The sequence below is a fragment of the Podarcis muralis genome, chromosome 3, assembly GCF_964188315.1.
Source record: "Podarcis muralis chromosome 3, rPodMur119.hap1.1, whole genome shotgun sequence".
Classification (NCBI taxonomy): Eukaryota; Metazoa; Chordata; class Lepidosauria; order Squamata; family Lacertidae; genus Podarcis; species Podarcis muralis.
The window spans coordinates 61,423,872-61,445,238 of record NC_135657.1 but is presented as its reverse complement, the minus strand read 5'-3'; the positions used below and the strand labels follow the sequence as shown (position 1 = coordinate 61,445,238).

General features: G+C 44.2%; 1 protein-coding gene across 6 annotated transcripts in view; it reads right to left on the bottom strand.

Annotated features, from left to right (window-relative positions):
- MAP7 (microtubule associated protein 7) overlaps positions 1–21,367 on the bottom strand; it is a 99,704-nt gene that overhangs the window by 1,513 nt on the left and 76,824 nt on the right. For 4 of the 6 annotated variants that reach the window (XM_028723516.2, XM_028723515.2, XM_028723517.2 and 1 more), the window contains 11 exons: positions 15,290–15,403; positions 13,106–13,254; positions 12,688–12,788; positions 11,130–11,407; positions 9,963–10,146; positions 8,793–8,985; positions 7,163–7,258; positions 5,375–5,425; positions 5,214–5,256; positions 3,986–4,115; positions 189–421 (listed from right to left, as the gene is read on the bottom strand). In XM_028723516.2, coding sequence (XP_028579349.2) covers positions 189–421; positions 3,986–4,115; positions 5,214–5,256; positions 5,375–5,425; positions 7,163–7,258; positions 8,793–8,985; positions 9,963–10,146; positions 11,130–11,407; positions 12,688–12,788; positions 13,106–13,254; positions 15,290–15,403 — 1,572 coding nt within the window. The remainder of the gene's footprint in view (positions 1–188; positions 422–3,985; positions 4,116–5,213; positions 5,257–5,374; positions 5,426–7,162; positions 7,259–8,792; positions 8,986–9,962; positions 10,147–11,129; positions 11,408–12,687; positions 12,789–13,105; positions 13,255–15,289; positions 15,404–21,367) is intronic. The other 2 variants (XM_028723518.2, XM_028723514.2) reach the window with 1 other exon arrangement.

The following is a 21,367-nucleotide window of genomic DNA, read 5'->3' as shown; positions in this document are numbered from 1 at the left end:
TAGTTATTTCTATCTTTCCAACTGGGCTGCAACATGACAAACGTTTTTAAAGCAGAGGTTATACAATTTGTTCCATGTCCTGAACTTGCACTTAATAAAAAATTGAATCCAGACACTTGCTAGAAACATCTTGGATGCCACACTTCATGCCCATTAGAAAATCAACAAGAGATTTAAAACAAACCTACCTGCTGTTTGATGTGTTTGAACGTTATCTACCTGAGGCAATGGCCCTAGGGTCCCCTTCTCTTCAAAGGCCAGAATGGGAGTCAAAGAAATGTCAGGGCTATTTTTATCATCATTGTTCATAGCATCCAGCCTGGATGGTTTTGTTCCCATGGGCAAGCTGATGACCTCCTCAAAATTATCATTCTGCATAGACACTCCGTTTTCATTTGGATGTTTTCCTGGGTTGAGATTACTGAAATATAATGAAAATATCTTACAGATTATAAAACATTTTAAAGATTATTTTTCTTCTTCATTTGTATGCTACACTACTGTATACAGTATGCGAAGTTTAGTACTTGCACCATTTTTGTTGTAGTAAAGAATTAATTTCCACCACTGACAATAATTAGGTCACAAAAGATTAAGTGCTTTTCAGCTGCGCTGATTTCCATTAAAGAGGTAAGCCAAATGCTTTCCTTTGAATGTCTGTTTCTCCTCTAAGAAAAAGCAGCGGTGCTACACATTGGCCAGGGCCTTTCCCACAAGTTGAAGATCAATGTCCTATTTTTGATAGAATCCTCCCATTACAGTGGTATCTCGGGTTACATACGCTTCAGGTTACATATGCTTCAGGTTACAGACTCCGCTAACCCAGAAATATTACCTCAGGTTAAGAACTTTGCTTCAGGATGAGAACAGAAATTGCGCTGCGGCGGCACAGCAGCAGCAGGAGGCCCCATTAGCGAAAGTGGTGCTTCAGGTTAAGAACAGTTTCAGGTGAAGAACGGACCTCCAGAACGAATTAAGTACTTAACCCGAGGTACCACTGTATCTAGCATTCTAACATCCTGATTCTTATAATTTTTTAATGTATAAGCTCACATTGCTTTTTATCAATATGAGAATAATCATGACAGTAGAAATGGTATTATACAGTGGTACCTTGGTTTAAGAACAGCCCTGTTTATGAACCTTTTGGTATACAAACTCTGCAAAACCTGAAGTAGTGTTCCGGTTAGTGAACTTCACCTTGGTCTATGAATGGAAGCCGAATGGTGGAAGGGCACTAGTGGCGGGAGGCCTCATAAAGTAAAGTGCACCTCAGTTTAATAACGGCTTTGGTTTAAGAACGAACTTCCAGAATGGATTAAGTTAGTAAACCGAGGTACCACTGTAAAAAGAAGTCAGTACTAACTCTGTTTAACTGACTGCATATCATGCAGTTTCATTTCCAGAGTCAAACAATCGCATCACATCTATGTAATAATAATAATTATAGTAGTAGTAATAGTAGTAATAGTAACTTATTATTTATACCCTGCCCATCTGGCTGGGTTTCCCCAGCTGCTACAGTAACATTATTCCATTAAATAGAATATGAAACAATTGCTACACTGTTAAAACATTGATTTCACTGGAATCAACACAAGCTGCACAGCAGTGACAAGAATATAATAGCTCGGATAGTTAGAGGGTGGTGCTGATAATGCCAAGGTTACAGGTTCGATTCCCGTATGGGACAGCTGCATATTCCTGCATTGCAGGGGGTTGGACTAGATGATCCTCAGGGACACTTCCAACTCTACAATTCTATGAAAACAACTGAAAACAACTGTTCAAAACTGTCTTAGATGAATTTACAGTGCTGTCTTTGTTTTTCATGCACTGGCAATATGAAGCATTTGCCTGACGCTAGACTAGCTTCTGTTAATGTAAACTCGCAGCCCAGTGGAAGAGCACATGGTTTGCAAAAATAGGAGGTTGACACTTCAGTCTTTAATCATTCTGGTTAAAAAGATCTCAGGCAGCCATGCTGGGAAAGTCCTCTGCTAGAGGCCCTAGAGAATCATTAGCCATGGGAATAGACAAAAATGTTTTAGATGCATCAAATGGTCTGATTCAGTATATAGCTCCATCTGTTGGATTACACCAACTTTAAAAGAAGATTAAACAAATTCATGGAGGATAAGGCTATCAATGGCTAATAGTCACAATGGCTATGTGCTACTTTCATTGTTAGAAGCGGTAATCTTCTGAATACCAGTTTCTGGGAAGGGCAGGTGGGCAGAGGACTTTTGTGCTCATGCCCAGCTCGCATGCTTTCCCAGGCATCTGGTTGGCCACTGTGAGAACAGGATGCTGGACTAGATAGGTCACTGGAGTGGCAGGCTCTTCTTAACATTTATGTACACAGAATTTGTCAGGCACCAATGGTGCAAAATGAGTTACAATGCAAATACTGTTGGTCATGTCAAAATAGTGGCCAATAACAAATTTTCAGCACTTCTAACCCATGAGCGTCAATAAAGTGTCCTCTGATTTAACAATTCAATATTATTTATGCAAATTGGGTGCATCAGGTATTCTTGTTTTAGTCTGCTTTTCTGCCAATATACACCTCTCTAGAGTTTACACAATTTGCAGATATAACATTCAATCGAAAGAGACAGGTAACCGATATACACAATGATAAATATTGACAGCCAGGTGGTACTTGCTAATTAATTTGAAGCAGAATTAAACATTGGCGGGTGCAGTTTTCCCTTTAAATGCTGAACATATTTCACTTTTAATGAGATTTGTATAGTGTTAAGGATTGGAGTAGCTGTTTTTTATTTTGCCTTAAGGCACCTTTCCTGCTCTGGCACAATAACCAGTGCTGTTCAGGTTGGCCATCCTTGTTGCTTTGTTGTTCATGGATATGCAGATGATGATTTGGTCATCTTAAGGAACGGTAGCTAGTTTAAAATGAAAAGTGGAAGCTTCTGACCACCTCTTCGTGAGCATGAAAGATAAGGAGAGGAGAAGGGACATGCCTAAGCACAAGGTTCTCGATGGCTCATTCTGAAGAGTGGGAAACAAGCTTCCTCCAAGCCTATGTCTCCTCCCCCATCGTTCTGCCCGGACACTGAGGTCCAGCGCCGAGGGCCTTCTGGTGGTTCCCTCATTGAGAGAAGTGAGGTTACAGGGAACCAGGCAGAGGGCCTTCTCGGTAGTGGCGCCCGCCCTGTGGAACACCCTCCCACCAGATGTCAAAGAGATAAACAACTACCTGACATTCGGAAGACATCTTAAGGCAGCCCTGTTTAGGGAAGTTTTTAATGTGTGACATCTTAGTGTATTTTTGGTCTTTGTGGAAGCCGCCCAGAGTGGCTGGGGAAACCCAGCCAGATAGGCGGGGTACAAATAATAAATTATTATTATTATTATTATTATTATTATTATTATTATTATTATTATTATTACTATGTGTGAAAAGTGTGACTCTGTGAGAAGCTAGATAGCTGTGCCGCTGCTAACTGCTAACTTTGCCCAGGAAGTGCAAAGAAATCTTTGTATACGCAAAGGGTATTCTTGATCTGATTCTAGTTATAAAAAAGCTTTTTAAAAAGAGACATGCTGACTGACACTCATGTAAGAGAGCTTGCATTCTTTTCTGTACAATGAAAAGCAGAAATCTAGCAATGTATTTTCTACAGCAACTTCTTTTTCAATAATGGTGTAGTGCAGATAGGAGGAGAAAATGTCTCATTAAAATTTAAAGGGTATGCTCTTAGCTACCAAGCAGCAAGCTGTGCTTTTAAGTGGTTTGATAAGAACGACAATATTTAATGTAGGAACATTTGACAGACACTGAATACAGTAGTACTCCGTGTATTTGATTGCTGGGGGGTGTTTGGTTGTGTTGAGCAGATGATGAAAAATTTCTGATGGAGACACCCAAAAAGGGAAAATAATCTGATTTAATACGCTTTCATATCAGTAAGAAGAAACATCAGGTATTGCTAGAGACATTTCAGTTCAGGTCTCTCACCTGTCAAGGTTGACTGTGGGCTGATGAGAAATTAGCACGTGGGTATGGGTGAGCAATTCCCCATTCCGTGGAGATTCTGGCACACACTGAACCTGAGAAGCCATCGCAGGGCTTAATGGAGTGCTCACAGCTAGAGAAAAGGGGGGAAAGTTTTCCACATCACTTTTGACAGAAAAGGGTGCATTTACTTCAATCCATGTACATGCTCAGAACAGAAAAGGCAGCGGATAACAGGAAAGGAACAATTATGTTTCCTCCAGAAACAACTCATGAAGTTCCTCCTACTGATGTGGATGATAAGCCACAAAATGACTATGACTATCTATGACAGAATAAACATGAACATGAGGAAGCCAATATGCCAAACATGCACACAGAAAAATTAGATCTGAATAACCTGTTTGAGATACAAGCCGCTCATCTGGATCATCCTTAGTTGTACCAACAGACTTACTTTTTTCCCTGTGTTAATTCCATAGCACATCCTTCTCAAACCTGATGGCTTCCAGATGTTTTCATCTCCAGGCTCCCATCACCCCGACCATTGGCTGGTTGGGGCTGATGGGAGTTGGGAGGCCAAAACATCTGGAGAGTTCCTGGTTGGGAAAGGTTGCTTAGCACATCATATGCTCCGGGCTTAAAGCAAAGACAGAAATAGAGGGTTCTGCATCCAATTAAGCTTTGCAAACAACTTGGTTTCCCTCTTGGTGTTAGAAAAACCTCTAATATCTAATTAGTAACAACATCATGGCTTGACAAAACAATCTAGCAAGAAATCTCTCCTTTTGCACCTCTTTTACAAATCGTAACAGATAATTTATGCTCTTCCAATTTCATGTTTTAAAAAATGCAAATAAAAGTAATTTATGACAGTAGCATAATTACACTTGAAATCAGTGACCCTGCCATGGCCATAGGTCATGTGCAGCTGGAAAGATTTTGCTCATACTGATTAAAACTGACCCCCAACTGACTAATTATTTAAAGCTTTGGTTGATTAATCTGGCAATTAAACTAATAAAAGCTTGTATTCCTAATTATATATTTAATTGCACACATAATTATGTTTGTAGCAGACTATCATGTGCTTTCACATGCTTTGATTCATCATTGACTTTTCATTAAATATATTTGGGCTGCCAGCTTTTAAAATTCTCTCCTACTCAAGTCATGCTGTGAATAATAATCATTTCAGAACGAAAGTAGATGCGGATCAAGAAAGTAATACCTGTTTCCTTTGCTATCTCCCCATTTTGCTGCTCATTTGATTTCTGTAAAATAAATCATTTTTTTAAAATAAAAAAGTTAGAAGCTCCACTGACAGAAAATGTATCTATATATGAAGGTAGCAATGTTTTCTACAAAGAGAGGATGAAGTGACGTATCTACCTTCTCTGCAGCTTCTGTTCTCCTAGTTCTTTTCATAATTTCCTCAAGACGCTGCAAAGAAAATAAAAATACCCTTTACTGTGGTTAGTCTTTAACTACGTGCTGTGAACACATTGTGAACTCTCTTTTTAATGTATGTGTTCCTATACCAGATATGGGGAACCAATGGCTTTTTAAATGCTGGTGAATTACAGCTCCCATCAACCAAGACAACTGGGAAAACTGGCTGGGGCTGATGGGAGTGGGAGTTCCAACAGCATCTGAAGGGCTACAGGTTCATAGTACTGAATCGGAAACTGGTACTTACTACAGACATGCTAATACTGCCACTTCTTTTTCTTCCTATTGTTGTGGAATTAAGTGCCCTGACACTGATTTCCTGAAATGGGCTGTTTCTATCTCAAGAACCCAGCAGCAGGAGAAGAAGGTACAGGTAAAGGTAAAGGACCCCTGGATGGTTAAGTCCAGTCAAAGGTGACTATGGGGTTGAGGCGCTCATCTGACTTCAGGCTGAGGGAGCTGGTGTTTGTCCACAGACAGCTTTCTGGGTCATGTGGCCAGCAGGACTAAACTGCTTCTGGCGCAACACCATGACAGAAGCCAGAGCACACAGAAACACCGATTACCTTCCCACCACAGCAGTACCTATTTATCTACTTGCGCTGGTGTGCTTTTGAACTGCTAGGTTGGCAGGAGCTGGGACAGAGCAACAGGAGCTCACCCCATTGTACGGATTCAAACCGCTGACCTTCCAATCAGCAAGACCAAGAGGCTCAGTTGTTTAGACCACAGCACCACCCGCTCCCTACAGGGGGAGATGGCGGCAGTGGGAGGAAGATGGTGAACAAGCTGCCTTCTTGCATGCTCCCTCTCCCGGTTCCCTCCTCTCATGCTCCAGTCCCCCTTGCTACCATGTCCTCCTTTGCCATTTCCCAGTCCCCCTGAGACAGAAACATTCTCAAGAAACTTATTATCCAACAGGCAGGATGGAAGGGGGAGGTGGCAGTGACAGATTGGCCGGGTGGCATGTATCACCATCCAGTTTCTTTTTAACAGGCACCATCACACTATAAGCAGCGAGTTCAAAGCACATTCACAGCACTCACTGCAAAGCTTGTTTTGGGGGTTTCCCTCCATGCAAATGGGTGGAATGGAAGAGGCCACCCCTGTTGCCACACTGTACATGTTTGCACTAACAAATATGAAGAGAAGCCTTGTCGTATGTGCATAGATCAGGGATGGAAAAACTGTGGCCTGAGGGCCACCTGTGGGTCTTGGCCTAGTTTAATGTGGGAAACATAGAAGTGGAAATAGGGTGATGGAGGGAAAATGGGGTGGCAGAAACAAGGAAGGAAGGAAGGAAGGAAGGAAGGAAGGAAGGAAGGGGATGCCCATTTCTGGTTTTGGCCCCACCTACCACCAGTATGTGGCCCCCAACAGATTATCCCTGATGGAATGTGGCCCTTAACAGAAAAAGATATCCCCAAAAGTATATGTCCTCCCTGTGATTTGAAGCTCTGATTGTGCAGGGTTCCAAATCAGAGGGATAATGTGTGCACGTGCAGCATGGACACATGGAGGGTGCAGGGCCAGAAGAGGCCCTCTTGTAAAGGAAGTTCCCTGGGAAATGGCTGGAGTGTCTTCTGTTAGGAAATCTGCCCCTCAAGCTCAACCACCGCCCACCCACAAGGCTAAATCGCAGGAAATTCCAATGGCCACCTGCCCTACTGGGAAGGTTCCAGCCACACACAAGATCCCGTTCCATATGCCCATGCGCCTTCCTGTTACCTTCTTCCTTTCCAAGCGCTCTTGTTCTTCTCTCTGGAAATGCTTTTCACGCTCTAACCGAATCTGCTCTTCTCGTAACCGAGCCTCTTCTTCCTTCTAAATGCCAACACAGCAAAGGAAAACATGGATTAACTCATCCATCAACAAACATTTGCTTATCTGCTCATCGAGTTTTTAACTAACCTGACGGTTCACTTCCGTGTCTGCAATCCCACAAGCAGGCACCAAGAGGCTGTCTCAGTACAGCAGTGTTTGCATCATAGTTCTTTTCTATTTCCATACTGAAATCAGCTTCTAATAGATTTCATAAGCAGCTTACAATTGGGCCGGGGGGGTGGGGTGGAGGGGAGGGTGCCGCTGCTCATAAAAGAACCTCACTGGATGTGCAATCTCATTACTTCTCTGTATTTCAATCACAGTGCTTTCCAAATTAAAATGTAGGGTTCTAAATTCAACCCTGTACTTCTATACAGCCTCCTCCAAAAATTAAAATGCCAATGTTCCCGCTGAAAGGATCATTCATTTTCCTGGGAGTACATAATTCTTACTCTTGATGTCTGCATTTATCACCAAGTACCTCTTTTTTTCTGTACATGGATGCTATGGTGGGAGGATACATTGAAAACTGTGTTTAGGGGCCAAACTACACAAGATGCTAAGTGCATCTTTGTACTGAACATGCAAGTTTTAATAAATTGCACTATCTTGTGGGGCAGTGTCTGATAATGACTGGAATCAGAGCAGGTGCAAAGGGGGAGCTTAACCCTTTCCTCTCCTGCTGTAACCCCTGAGAGGAATTCCTCTTTCTGAAGGTGCTGTTTGCACTGGGAGTTGCAGGGGCGTGGCGGGGCACAGAAGGAGTTTTTAGAAAAGGGATTTCCCCTTGCATGTTCAAAGCAGAAATGTACTGCATGATATGGATGTGACTCAGTCTGGATTTAACCCTGTATTAGTCCCACTGATTTCAATGGGTCTTCTCTAAATGCTACTAAATCTGTATTTCCTTGTATTTCCAAGTTAAAGATGGAGAACTGGAACAGGGAAAAGGCTGATATCACTAGAAGCAAACTATTTCAACAAAACCGCTAAAGCAAAAATATGAAACCCAGCATGAACCAGGAGAAACATGTTGTTGTATTCCTAGCAGAGCCCAATTTGAGTGTCTGCTGCCTCCTCCCACATTCCATCTTATGACTGTGACTAACTGGCTTCTAACATCAGCCAACCTTTTCGCCTCCCCCACCCCTCACTTTGTTTACCATCTCATCTGAGAACGCTGGAGAACACAAAAGCTTCCACACTATTTTGAGACATTTTGGTTGGCCTAATTAAAGTATTGCCCTAAGGTGGCAATGCTTATTGTCCAAAGTGGCAACATTTGTTTTTTGCAGGAATGCAGGGTGCCTAAATGTAGACCAGTGTGGTGCTGTGGGATGTCAGGTTTGGCCACATGAGGTGGTACGACTTGTGTGTCTAAACCAGGAATCCTCTAGGGTGCTAAGGATGTCTTCTCTTCCCTTCATTTCATCTCAAGAGTTTCTACCAGTTCAGAAAGTCACATAAGCATCCTTTAGCTATCTCTGCAATACACCCTGATAAAAATGTGAAAATCCTCTTTAATTTCTAAAACCTGCTTCTGAAGGTGTTCCATTTCCTCTCGTTCTTTCTTTTCTTTTTCTTCCGCCAGGCGGCACAACTGCTCCTCTTCTTCCTGCTTATGCTCTGCCTCTTTCTGCTTCCTCTCTGCTTCCTGTTTCTGAGCCTCCTCCTCTCGGCGAGCTCTTTCTTCTGCTATCCTCTGGGCCAGCTCCTCCTTCTTTTGTCTATGAGCATCAAGAATGAGCCTCAGAAGAATGTACAGCAGGGGAGGGGTGTGTCAGGGTGGGGAGGAGATAAGATTTTTGCTTTTATTATTCTGGTATAGTTTATTCTGCTCCTTAGCAACATAAAGCAAATAGCTAAACAAACGCTAAATTAAAGTGCCTCCAACCACCAAATTCACTAAAAGAAACAAGCGGCAGACAGCAGCAGTTCATAACACAAAAAGTAAAAAAGAAGAGTTTTCCTTCTCTGGAAACACATTCTTTGGGTGGACACCATTAGTAAGGGCCAAATCATACTTCTCTCTGGCCTGTACCAATTCAGAATGCAGGGGGCAACACAAGCTGGGAGTCTATTGTGTGAGGGTTTACCAAAGTAAGAACTCCCCTTCCATGCATTCTGCAGAGGTGAATTTAGGGGATCACGACTGGTTCCCCTGCACAGGGCGTGGCGGTGGGGGTGCCTTCCTGCTTCCTTCCCAAAGCCTGGTAAGCACTGGGCTTGGCTTTGGGAAGAGCTGTGAGGGCTCTGACAAGGTCCTAGAATCCTCCTGCCTTCTTCCCGAAGCCTAGTTAGCACTTGCGCAGCTTAGGGAAGAAGACAGGACCTTGCCCAGAGCCTTGTGCCTCCTTCCCAAACCCAGTGCCTCTCTTACCCGCCTTTGGGAAGTGGCTTTGGACCGGAAGGTGTCAAATTTTGGCCTCAGACAGGGCACCATATTATCCTGCATTCTGTTCTCATTATGGCTGGGAAATATCTGGTTTTCAACATCACAATATATATCACCAACTAAACATTGTGATATACCCATATGTCATGATTTCTGAAATAAGGTGGAACTATGTAGATGCAAACAGTAGGGCTGGGCAATATCTGGTTTTCAACATTGTGATTTGGGGGGCTATGATTCATGCAAAGAAGTGTTAAGCTGTGCTAAAAGGGCATCTTCTACATCTCTTCTAAATGTTGAGATCGTCACCTTTCAGTCTCTTCCCTCTCTCTTCTTTCCTGCTCTTCCCGCTCTCGTTGTTCCCGGGCCAGCCTTCTTTTTTCGCTAAGCAACCTGGTTGCTTCTTCTGGGTCTGTTGTCCCCGCAGAAGGCTTGCTACAGATAGGAGGTGGTGAAGCAACTGAAGGAGCAGAGGGCAGAACTGGAGCAGCAACTGAAACAGTAAGAAAGGAATATTCAGCAATGCATATTCTGTGTACCTGGACATCCCAGCATCTTGGTGATATTAGAGGGGAGAGGGAGAGAAGGGGAGAGGGAGAGAAGGAGAGAGGGAGAGAGGGAGGGAGGGAGGGAGATAGGGAGGGAGGGAGGGAGAGAAAGAAAGAAAGAAAGAAAGAAAGAAAGAAAGAAAGAAAGAAAGAAAATAAAAAGCATCTCTAAGTGGTTTAAGAAAAACAGCATAAAATATTCATTAAAATAGTGGTAAAACAGACTTTGAAAGCAGTACACACAGTCCAATTATCAAAATCTAGAGAAATCCACAGCTAAAAAAGCACAAATACACTTATTAAAATTACATGTCCGGGTAGAGTTGCCTAAACAAAAAAGTTTTTATCAGGTGTCAAAAATCAGGAAACATTTATGCAACTTCTGTAACTAGGAGGGAATTTTAAATTGCCAAGGCAGGGTCTGCTAGCTGATGTTGAGAAAAGGAGAGAGGCAGAAGCTGCCCAGAGTGGCAGTGTAATAATAATAATAATAATAATAATAATAATAATAATAATAATAATAATAATAAATGAGTGGTGAGAAAGGAGGGGGAAGCAGCAGCCCCTCCCTGCTTGCTCCCTCAGGTCCAGAGGGTGGGTGAATTAATGAGTGAACAAGATGACAGTGGCAACAGTGATGAGGAGGGGAAGAATATGGCAGCAATGGTAGTGCTATGGAGGTAGCCCATTAAGGCGAGGGTTGCCCTCACCAAGGAGGGGGCCACTGTGGGTTTTCTTGCCTGACGGCTCTCCAAAATTTGGAGTCTCAACAAAGACAATGAATGTGAAGCATTTTGAAATCATTAAACTCGGAGGCCTGCCACAATTCCCCCCATTGGCTTTAGCGAATCAAAATGGCACCCAAATGTTTGGAAGATGGGCCAGGGTAGTTAGGAACACACTGGAATGCTAATAAGTCAAGTCTTACTTTGTGTGGTCTCTATTTTACAAGGGAGTGCTTCTTGGTTTGTAACCACTGTGGGACTGAAGGTTGCTTTCGCATGGTCTGTCTTTTCTTCAGTGGTCTTCTCAGACTCCCGCTGTATTTCTTTTTTCACATTTTCCACTTTGCGGTCATTTTTGGTGGGTCGGATGTTGCCAGGGGAAGGAGGCCGTTGTTGAGCAACAGAGATTCTGGATGATCCATGTGCTGAAACCACCTTTTTGGGTGTTCCAGGCAAGAAAGGTAAAGACCTAGAGGCATGCCTGTTGGAGCCATAAAGGAACAGTGAAAGCAACATTAATAACTGATAACTTATCTTCAAGACTAGCAAGAACAGAACTAAATACAGATAAGTATTTAGCTGTGAGCAGTCAGGATGAATACTGCAATCATGCTGAGAAGCTTTCCCTTTTTTCTTGCCAATGGGTAAAGATTATGCTGGCACCATGGAAACAGGATTGCCTTCACTAGATGTAGAACAATGGATTATTGTAACTCTGGGACTTTCCATTATTGTAACTCTGGGACTTTCCATGCAAAAGGTCCTAGGTTCAATCATTGGCATCTCCAGAGAGAGCTGAGTCTGAAACCCTGGAGAACAGCTGCCAATCAATGGAGACAGTAACGAACGAGATGGACCACTGATCTGACTCAGTATAAAGCATCTCCCTGTGTCCTGCTATCTTCTTCCGTGTCTTGCAAAGGTCAAAAGTCTGCCTCAACCGAGAGTTCTCTAATATGAGAAACTCCCTGTGGCCCAGAACCAAGCACTTCTGTAAGTAGCTCTACATACCGAAGAGGCATTTTTCAAAAAAGCAGCCTTTCCAGTGTCTCACGGCAAAGCACTTGGAACTAAAGACTACTCTCAAGAACAATCTGTGATATAGCATGGGCTGTTCAGAGTGGGGGTGGGAAGTTACAAATCCCACTGGACATAACGAAACATGCAACAGCAACATGCAACAACAACCCTGACGTGTGTAAATGAACTCTTTGGATCCTGAGCTCTGTGTGTATTTATTTATTTATAAAAGTATCTGTACACTGCCATAAAAGGATTACTATACTGCCATATCATTAAACATCAGGATGGTTCTTCAAACATTTGTTAGCTGTACAATGGTCCTAGAGTGCAAAACAAGGTAGATGAGTAGCAGCCATTTTCTTAGCTACAGGGTAGCTATCATGTGGTGTGAAATGCCTTACTCTCTGTACTTTCATACAGATGTCAGCTGCATGTTTAGCAGACTGTGGGAAGTATGTTCACTTTAGTATGTGCATGCATGATTGTCCTCTGCCTACATAAGAGACAGAGTGTCCCAGTCTGGTGTGATCTCACAGTCTGTTCCAATATTCTCCAGGGTCGAGTGGTTAAAGAAGGCCTTCCTGATAATCCAGAGGTGAGTGGGTGGAAAATCAGAGTAGGGCCACTCCTCTAACAGTTGCACTTTCTTTCCATTTCTATGTACATTCTATTTTTCCAGCAAATGCTGGCTGAAAACAGCACTTAAAATGATGCACAGGCGGCCAGCCAATTACTTACCAAGCAGCTGATTTGCTTCTGAAGGTAGCAGGTGAACGTGATCTTTTTTTGCCAGATGGGTTAGACAACGAAAGGACCTTTTCCTTTTCTTTTCTGCTCATCTAAAATTAGACAAAGAGGTTCAATCAGCCACATCACCATGTGATTCAATAAGAAGTTCTTTGCACATTGCGCATGGGAAAAGAGATAGTACACAAAGAAAGGCAACCTTTACTATTAAATTTGATAGTATCTGGCGTTTGGAAATAAGCATTTGCTTATTGGGGGAAAAACCTCAGCTGTTTAAAACTTCATATTAATCATCTTGTTGTCTACCAAACCCATTTTCTCTGATGAAAGCAGAGTATGTAGTCTATCATTTCTGTAGCTTCGCTTCACCACAGCTATAAGCCTATTCATAACGAATGAGCTTACTCACCCCTGCTGAATGTGTAGTCCTCCTACGTCTAACATCAGGTGTCGTGCCAAAGAGTTTTGCTCTGTCTGCTGGATTCCGACAGCTTACGGCCTTGAAGGAGAGAGGGCTGATGGGGCTGCAAGATGCTGAACGAGGACAAATGGGGATGACTAGGGTATGGGAGGTTTTTTTATGTTAAAAATTTACATAATATATACAAAACCAAAAAGGTAAAAGGAAAGTCAAGAGAAGGAAACAGGAAGAGGAAGAAGGAATGAATGAAGGAGGAAGAAAGGAAATAAGATATTAATACAGAGAGAAAAAGAGACATGCTCAAACTAGAAAGATCACGTGGTCATCCTTGGATACCTTCAGAGACATTAAAAATGGGAATAGGCCAAGTGTTTTACCACCAAGGTTACGCTACTGAATTAGACTTTGTTTCTTGGATTTTTTAAATACTATACCAGTGTGTGGGTTTGTTTTTGGGGGTGGAAGTGGAGTGTCAAGTCTCAATGCATAGACTAGAAAGTTTAAGGACAAGGCAAATACAGACAACTTTTTCTTGTATGGATAAGGCAAACACTGCTTGGCTTTGTAATATATTTCTCTCTATGGAAAGATATGGATTGCCTATCTACCGTCTACCCTAAATCTTTTTACTGTATGTATGCCTTAATCTTCCTCTGAAAAGCCAATGGTCCTCAGCTAGAATAAATATTTCAAATTCTATTCTCCCATGCCTGCTAGACTCCTTTTTCTGAAATGAAGTTGTAAGCGCCTGGGAATACTTACATATTCAAAAGAGGTTGTAATATAGTACCAAAATCGCCTAGCAAAGGCCTACATTAACTCTTATTATATAAGCTGTGAAATTAATCATTTCCAAACTGATATAATGAGAGAACAGGAAGTGTCATCATTCATTTGACACACTGGGTTTTGTATCAAACACATGTGACTTTTCCTCAAGTCTCTTAGGACTTAATTCACTGTGTGTGTGTGTGTGTGTGTGTGTGTGTGTGTGTGTGTGTGTTCCAGTCTGATGCCTCTTCTTTTTATCCCCTGGCAAATTATTAATGTAGAGCAACAAGGGAAGATTTAAGGATGACCTTGGGATAGAAATTATAGCTGACACACTGGGGAACAATTTGAGGTCATTTGTACTTTAAGATTTTGTAACACTGACGCTTTCATTTTCTATGCATTACTGTTCTCAAGCACTGGGTTCATGAGGTAGGGATGCTGAGCAAATATGGAATATGTAAACAAGGCTCTCTTTCACAAACTCTCTCACAGAAATATTTATCTCACTAATCATGTTTTCATTCTCTCTCTCTCTCACTCTCTCGCTCTCTCTCTCTTAATCCAGTAGATCATGTATGGGGAACAAGTGGCCCACCAGATGTAGCTGGACACGCATCAGCCCCATAGCCAATAGTTCAACAACACTGGAAGGGCCAAAGATTCCCCATCTCTGAGGCAGAACCAGACAAAATAGTCTCTGCTAAATGCTCCCTATTTAATGACTAAGGACACAAGTCAGGGAAAGGTTCCCACTTTCCACTGAAAGTCAGTGGGACTCAGGCCCACAAGTAAATGGTATGGCCCCCTTAATATCTAAGGGACGCCAATGTGCTCGATTTCTGCAAAACCACTCCTCAATAACCTCTAGAACACACACACCTCTTATTTGATAGGCTAAAAACTAACATATAGCTGCAGGAGCAAGTTTCCGCTAATGGATCCTTTTTAAGAAAAGTCAAGTTAATTCCATCTATGGACAAATCAACTATACATTATGAACCTTGGTCAAACTTCAATTTTAAAACAGGCTTGCAGAGATATACAGTGGTACCTCGTGTTATGTACTTAATCTGTTCCGGAGGTCTGTTAGTAACAGGAAACCGCTCATAACATGAGGCGTGCTTTCTCTAATGGCGCCTCCTGCTGCTGCCGCACCGCCGGAGTGTGACTTCCGCTCACATCCTGGGGCAAAGGTCGCAACAAGGGGCATCTACTTCCGGGTTAGCGGAGTGCGTAACCCGCAGCATTCGTAAGGGGGACGGTATGTAACACGAGGTACCACTGTAGTAGCAGTAGCAGTAGTAGTAGTAGTAGTAGTAGTAGTAGTAGTAGTAGAAGAAGAAGAAGAAGAAACACAACTGAGTAGAGGAATTAGTTCTATAATTTTTTTCATTTTACCTGCATCTCCTGACAAGGTGGCTGCACTTTTACTTCTGGCCAAGAATGAATGTGTTGGTGTCAGTAGTCTGCTAACAACGCTGCTTTCCCATGGACTTAGCTGCAGGCGTCGAGCTGAGTGTCACCATATAAGCAAGATGTTAGATCACATGCCTTCCACAGATGAGCAGGTACCCTACAAAGAGGCTATAAACCACTGCCCCCTGGCAAGAATATTGTTAAGACAAACATTAAACAGCTACAGACTCCTCACTCCTCAATTTACTTTTTATAGTATTATTTCTATTTCACTTTTTATTGTCAACACACCTTTTCAAGAAATTGTTGACATATATCACAGTGCTCTGATGAGCAATAGATGTTCTGTTACTCCTAACCAGAAAATATGTATTTCAATGTGAAGCGTATAGAGTGGCTTATTGTAAAAGGTTTTTTAAAAATTATTTCCATGCACCATCACTACCGTTGCTCATGTCTTTTATTTATCAGCTCTCACAAAGAAAACATTTACCACGGCCTGTTTCACACACTCCAAGAAGCTTTGAAATGCAACTGCCTCCATTTCTGTTGCTTCTTGCAATGTGCAAAAGGAAAACACATGGGAGATGCACATGTTCTACATGCATTGCAAGGTTTTCCACACGAAGGAGATGCACATGTTTCCTTTCAATCTGCAACAAGTAGTGGCAGAAAGTGTGAAAACTTGCCCAATAAGCTTCATCAATCTGCTTCTCGCCTAACACAGGGTTTCATTACACACTAGAATTACTTCAAAGTCCATTTTTCAGATGGTTATGTCACGTTTTTCACATACATGGAGAAACAATTCTTCCAATGTGGGGAAAGAAGTAATCTCTTCTGAAACTGGTATGCATTCACAGAGAAACAGACAGATAAAAGCATTATATAAGTGGAACCAGATTAAGTTAGCTAAACACAGGTCTGATTAAAACCAAGGGGACAATTTAATCACAACTTAACTTCAGTAGCCCTTGTTTCCAAGTGCAACTTAGACTTCATCTAACCCTGAAGCACAAATCACATCTCAAACTTTTCCTGGAAGGAACTTGAATGCTCCTTCTAATTTAATTTTATCACCCCAGGAAAAATGGAGTTGCAGAAGAAAATTTTTTCTCACATTCATAGTAGGCTGCCTGCATAAATGCTCTTACATAATAAACTGCTGCAAAAGAGGTTTTTCGTTAATAGAACCATGTCCAGACAGATTATACAAAATTTGTACAAAATATAAGTACAAAATATACTATGTATGCCCCCATTAAGGCACACCTGTGGCCATTAAAACTTGAATCTTAAAAATGCAGGGGGGGGGAGGCATTGCAGTAAAATCTTGAGGAACATCATTTGCATTATTTCCCCCCAATGAGCTGTTCCGGGCACCACTTTTCTCTGCCTACTATGAAAGTCAGCAGATTTCATTCTCCGCCATTTCGTACACACACATTCGCTTCAATAAACTGTTCACTAGCAAAGCACAAGTTCATGGGAGGGAAAATAATTGAAATATTCAAGTAAGAAACATTGTTGAGTACTATTGCTCTTGCTGCCCTTTCATTTCCCTGCCTTCTGCTTCTTTTGTATCAGCACCTTGAAACTTAAGATAGAAATACATGCTTGGAGGCAAACTGAGGGCTTGGAACCTTGCATTTTCCTTTTAACACGAATGCATGGGTGAAACTGAGTGTGGGGGAGCATTTTACCCCATTTTTCTCTCAAGTCAGACTCTGAAACTGGAAGTAGGGAGGATTTGCAAGTCATAATCAGTAGGCATGGGAAGAATTAAATACAGTACCTCTTTCTCCCCTACAAATTTGCCTTGGAAAACCTGAGTGCAATAGGTTACTGAACTGATTATTTTTCTAATCATTTGTTTCTCCCAGTTCTGCAGTGGTTCAATATTGATAAATAATAAAAGTAAGTCGGCACTGTTATCTATTAGCAACTAGAAAAAAGTTGTAAAAGCTAACTGCCAAGTTAATAACATAATGCATTTGTACCACACCACCCCCACATTTTGTATCAGAAAAGCAAAATAAACTGCACAACTTCACTTGCTATCATTAACATTTTAGATGCTTCTGTAAAATTTGCTATTAACACAGTTCTAGGCCAAAATTAGAGGCCAGTGTGTGGTGGTGGGCTATGCACATGTATCTCTTCTGTGCATGCAAGTCCTTATGCACTAAGGGGAAGGTGCATGGCGGTAACACCCTCCTGTTATTGCTGGTGCTTTCCCCCTGCCAGCAATGTAATGCCAGAGAAGAGAAGTTGTAGAACATCGCAGCTTCTTCCCAAGATCAGAAATATCACAACATCCAGTTCCTCCAGTACTGGTGAGTAATAACATAAGCATGTTGGACAGGAAGAGTAACGTACAAACTGGGTCAGAGCTTCCATGCCTAAAACAGGTTAGACAGAATTGAATCTAAAGTTTTGCAGAAATAGGTTCTGAATATATGTGGTGACAGAACACACACAAATGCTGTATATGTCTAGGAGAAAAGTGGTAGGATATTACAAAGTTATATGTTGATGGATGAAATTAACAAGCCCATTTGCCCCATATCTAAGCAATTTTAATAAAAAACAGCAACACTCCACATCAGCTTCTACCAGCTGAAGATCAATAAAGAGAAAAGCAGAGATACTTTTCCACTGGGCAATCAAAGTGAAACTATTTGGAAGGTGAACAATTTTGACTCCAAAGCACTGTAACAAAAAGGAAGAAAAGTTCAAATGCATTGTGGTACTTTCTCCTAAGCATAGCCATGAAGAGGTTTCAGTAGGAATCAGTTAAATTCAGCCCCATGTAGGCACTATGAAAAAGGGAAGGACACTTAGCTAGGTCCTGCATAATTTCTTCAGAAAAATGAGGTCTCGAGATCCCGTTTAGTTTTTATTGACCGGAGGGGTCATGCTAGAACAATTAGGAGTAATTTTCTTGGGTTGGCTAATCAAACAGCAGTGCAATAAAAAAAAAAATGTATCCATTTTTTCCTATCAAATAGAAAATTTACTTATGTCAGAAATCTAAACCCAATACATTGCTTAAAGTTGGAAAATATTTTATCGTCCTTAGGATATTTAGTGAATATATGTTCATAAAAGATTAGATTTTAGAAAGGAAATTGCACTTTGTTATTGTTATACTACAACTACACTATTTACTGTTAAAATTGGTCTAAACAGGTAAATGAAAGAAATGGGCTAAATGTAACTCTGGAATGGAACTTTTCAAAAACATCAGTGACTATTCAGATTTTGTAAACAGCACCAGAATATTTATGAACTCAGGATTCAGGTCTAACTGAAATGTGTGCTACATCCCCAGTAAAAGGTTTTGAACATATATTTTATGTTTAAGAGCAAAAAGACGGAGCTATTTGATTTATTTATTTTTTACCCATCTGAATTATGTGCACTGTAGAAACCAACAGTGAAGCTAAGGGCCACCTTCTCCTTTACCTACTAGAGGCATAATTGAAAAATTAAATGCAAAATGCAATCGTGCAAAAGTATGCTAGCATTTTATACGGTTAACAACCAGTTTTCTGAGCAATTAAAATAGTTGTACTCAATTTATTGTATGCATAAGAGACAACGTGTGAAAGAGACAGAGTAGACCCACTGAAACGAGTAAGTCCAATTACAGTGGTACCCCGCAAGACGAATGCCTCGCAAGACGGAAAACCCGCAAGACGAAAGGGTTTTCTGTTTTGGAGGCGCTTCGCAAGACGAATTTCCCTATGGGCTTGCATCGCAAGACGAAAGCCCATAGGGAAATGCTGGCGGTCGGGAGCAAAGACTTTCGCCCACAGCCGGCCTTCAGAAGAGGACCTCTTCTGAAGGCCGGCGGGGGGCAAAAGTCTTTGCTCCCCCCGCCTGCCTTCCCCCCGCCTGCCGGGGGCGATCTTAAAATGCTGGCGGGCGGGAGCGAAGCGTTCGCTGCCGACCCCCAGCATTTTAAAATCTCCAAGGGACAGCAGAGAAGTCTCTGTCCCGGGGAGGTTTTAAAATGCTGGGGGTCGGGAGCGAAGCGCTGCCGACCCCCTGCATTTTAAAATCTCCCCGTGTCCCGGGAAGGTTTTAAAATGCTGGGGGTCGGGAGCGAAGCGCTGCCGACCCCCAGCATTTTAAAATCTCCCCGTGTCCCGGGGAGGTTTTAAAATGCTGGGGGTCGGGAGCGAAGCGCTGCCGACCCCCTGCATTTTAAAATCTCCCCGTGTCCCGGGGAGGTTTTAAAATGCAGGGGGTCGGGAGCGAAGCGCTGCCGACCCCCTGCATTTTAAAATCTCCCCGTGTCCCGGGGAGGTTTTAAAATGCTGGGGGTCGGGAGCGAAGCGCTGCCGACCCCCAGCATTTTAAAATCTCCCCGTGTCCCGGGGAGGTTTTAAAATGCTGGGGGTCGGGAGCGAAGCGCTGCCGACCCCCTGCATTTTAAAATCTCCCCGTGTCCCGGGAAGGTTTTAAAATGCTGGGGGTCGGCAGCCCGACCCCCAGCATTTTAAAATCTTCCCGGGACACGGGGAGATTTTAAAATGCTGGGGGTCGGCAGCGCTTCGCTCCCGACCCCCAGCATTTTAAAACGCTGTTCCGAAGGGGGGGGGGACACCTGCCCCAGCCGCCCCACTTCGGAAAGCTGTTCCGAAGCGGGGAGGGGGGGCGGGGACACCTGCCCCAGCCGCCCCACTTCGGAAAGCTGTTCCGAAGCGGGGAGGGGGGGCGGGGACATCTGCCCCAGCCGCCCCACTTCGGAAAGCTGTTCCGAAGCGGGGCGGGGGGGCGGGGACATCTGCCCCAGCCGCCCCACTTCGGAAAGCTGTTCCGAAGCGGGGAGGGGGGGCGGGGACACCTGCCCCAGCCGCCCCACTTCGGAAAGCTGTTCCGAAGCGGGGAGGGGGGGCGGGGACATCTGCCCCAGCCGCCCCACTTCGGAAAGCTGTTCCGAAGCGGGGAGGGGGGGCGGGGACATCTGCCCCAGCCGCCCCACTTCGGAAAGCTGTTCCGAAGCGGGGAGGGGGGGCGGGGACACCTGCCCCAGCCGCCCCACTTCGGAAAGCTGTTCCGAAGCGGGGAGGGGGGGCGGGGACATCTGCCCCAGCCGCCCCACTTCGGAAAGCTGTTCCGAAGCGGGGAGGGGGGGCGGGGACATCTGCCCCAGCCGCCCCACTTCGGAAAGCTGTTCCGAAGCGGGGAGGGGGGGCGGGGACACCTGCCCCAGCCGCCCCACTTCGGAAAGCTGTTCCGAAGCGGGGAGGGGGGGCGGGGACATCTGCCCCAGCCGCCCCACTTCGGAAAGCTGTTCCGAAGCGGGGAGGGGGGGCGGGGACATCTGCCCCAGCCGCCCCACTTCGGAAAGCTGTTCCGAAGCGGGGAGGGGGGGCGGGGACATCTGCCCCAGCCGCCCCACTTCGGAAAGCTGTTCCGAAGCGGGGAGGGGGGGCGGGGACATCTGCCCCAGCCGCCCCACTTCGGAAAGCTGTTCCGAAGCGGGGAGGGGGGGCGGGGACATCTGCCCCAGCCGCCCCACTTCGGAAAGCTGTTCCGAAGCGGGGAGGGGGGACGGGGACATCTGCCCCAGCCGCCCCACTTCGGAAAGCTGTTCCGAAGCGGGGAGGGGGGACGGGGACATCTGCCCCAGCCGCCCCACTTCGGAAAGCTGTTCCGAAGTGGGGAGGGGGGGCGGGGACATCTGCCCCAGCCGCCCCACTTTGGAAAGCTCTTCCGAAGTGGGGAGGGGGGGCGGGGACACCTGCCCCAGCCGCCCCACTTCGGAAAGCTGTTCCGAAGCGGGGCGGGGGCGGGAACACCTTCTGAAGGCGGGCGGGGGGCGAAAGTCTTTGTCCCCCCTGCCTGCCTTCCCAGGGGCTTTTAAATCGCCTCGGAGAGCGGAGAAGTCCTCCGCTGTCCCGGGGTTTTTTAAAATGCTGGGGGTGGGAAGAAAAGCCCTTGTTCCCCCCCCCCCCCAGCTTTCAGAAGAGGTCCGGGGACAGACTGTCCCCGGACCTGGTCTGAAGGCGGTTTCCCTAGGAACGCATTAATTGATTTTCAATGCAT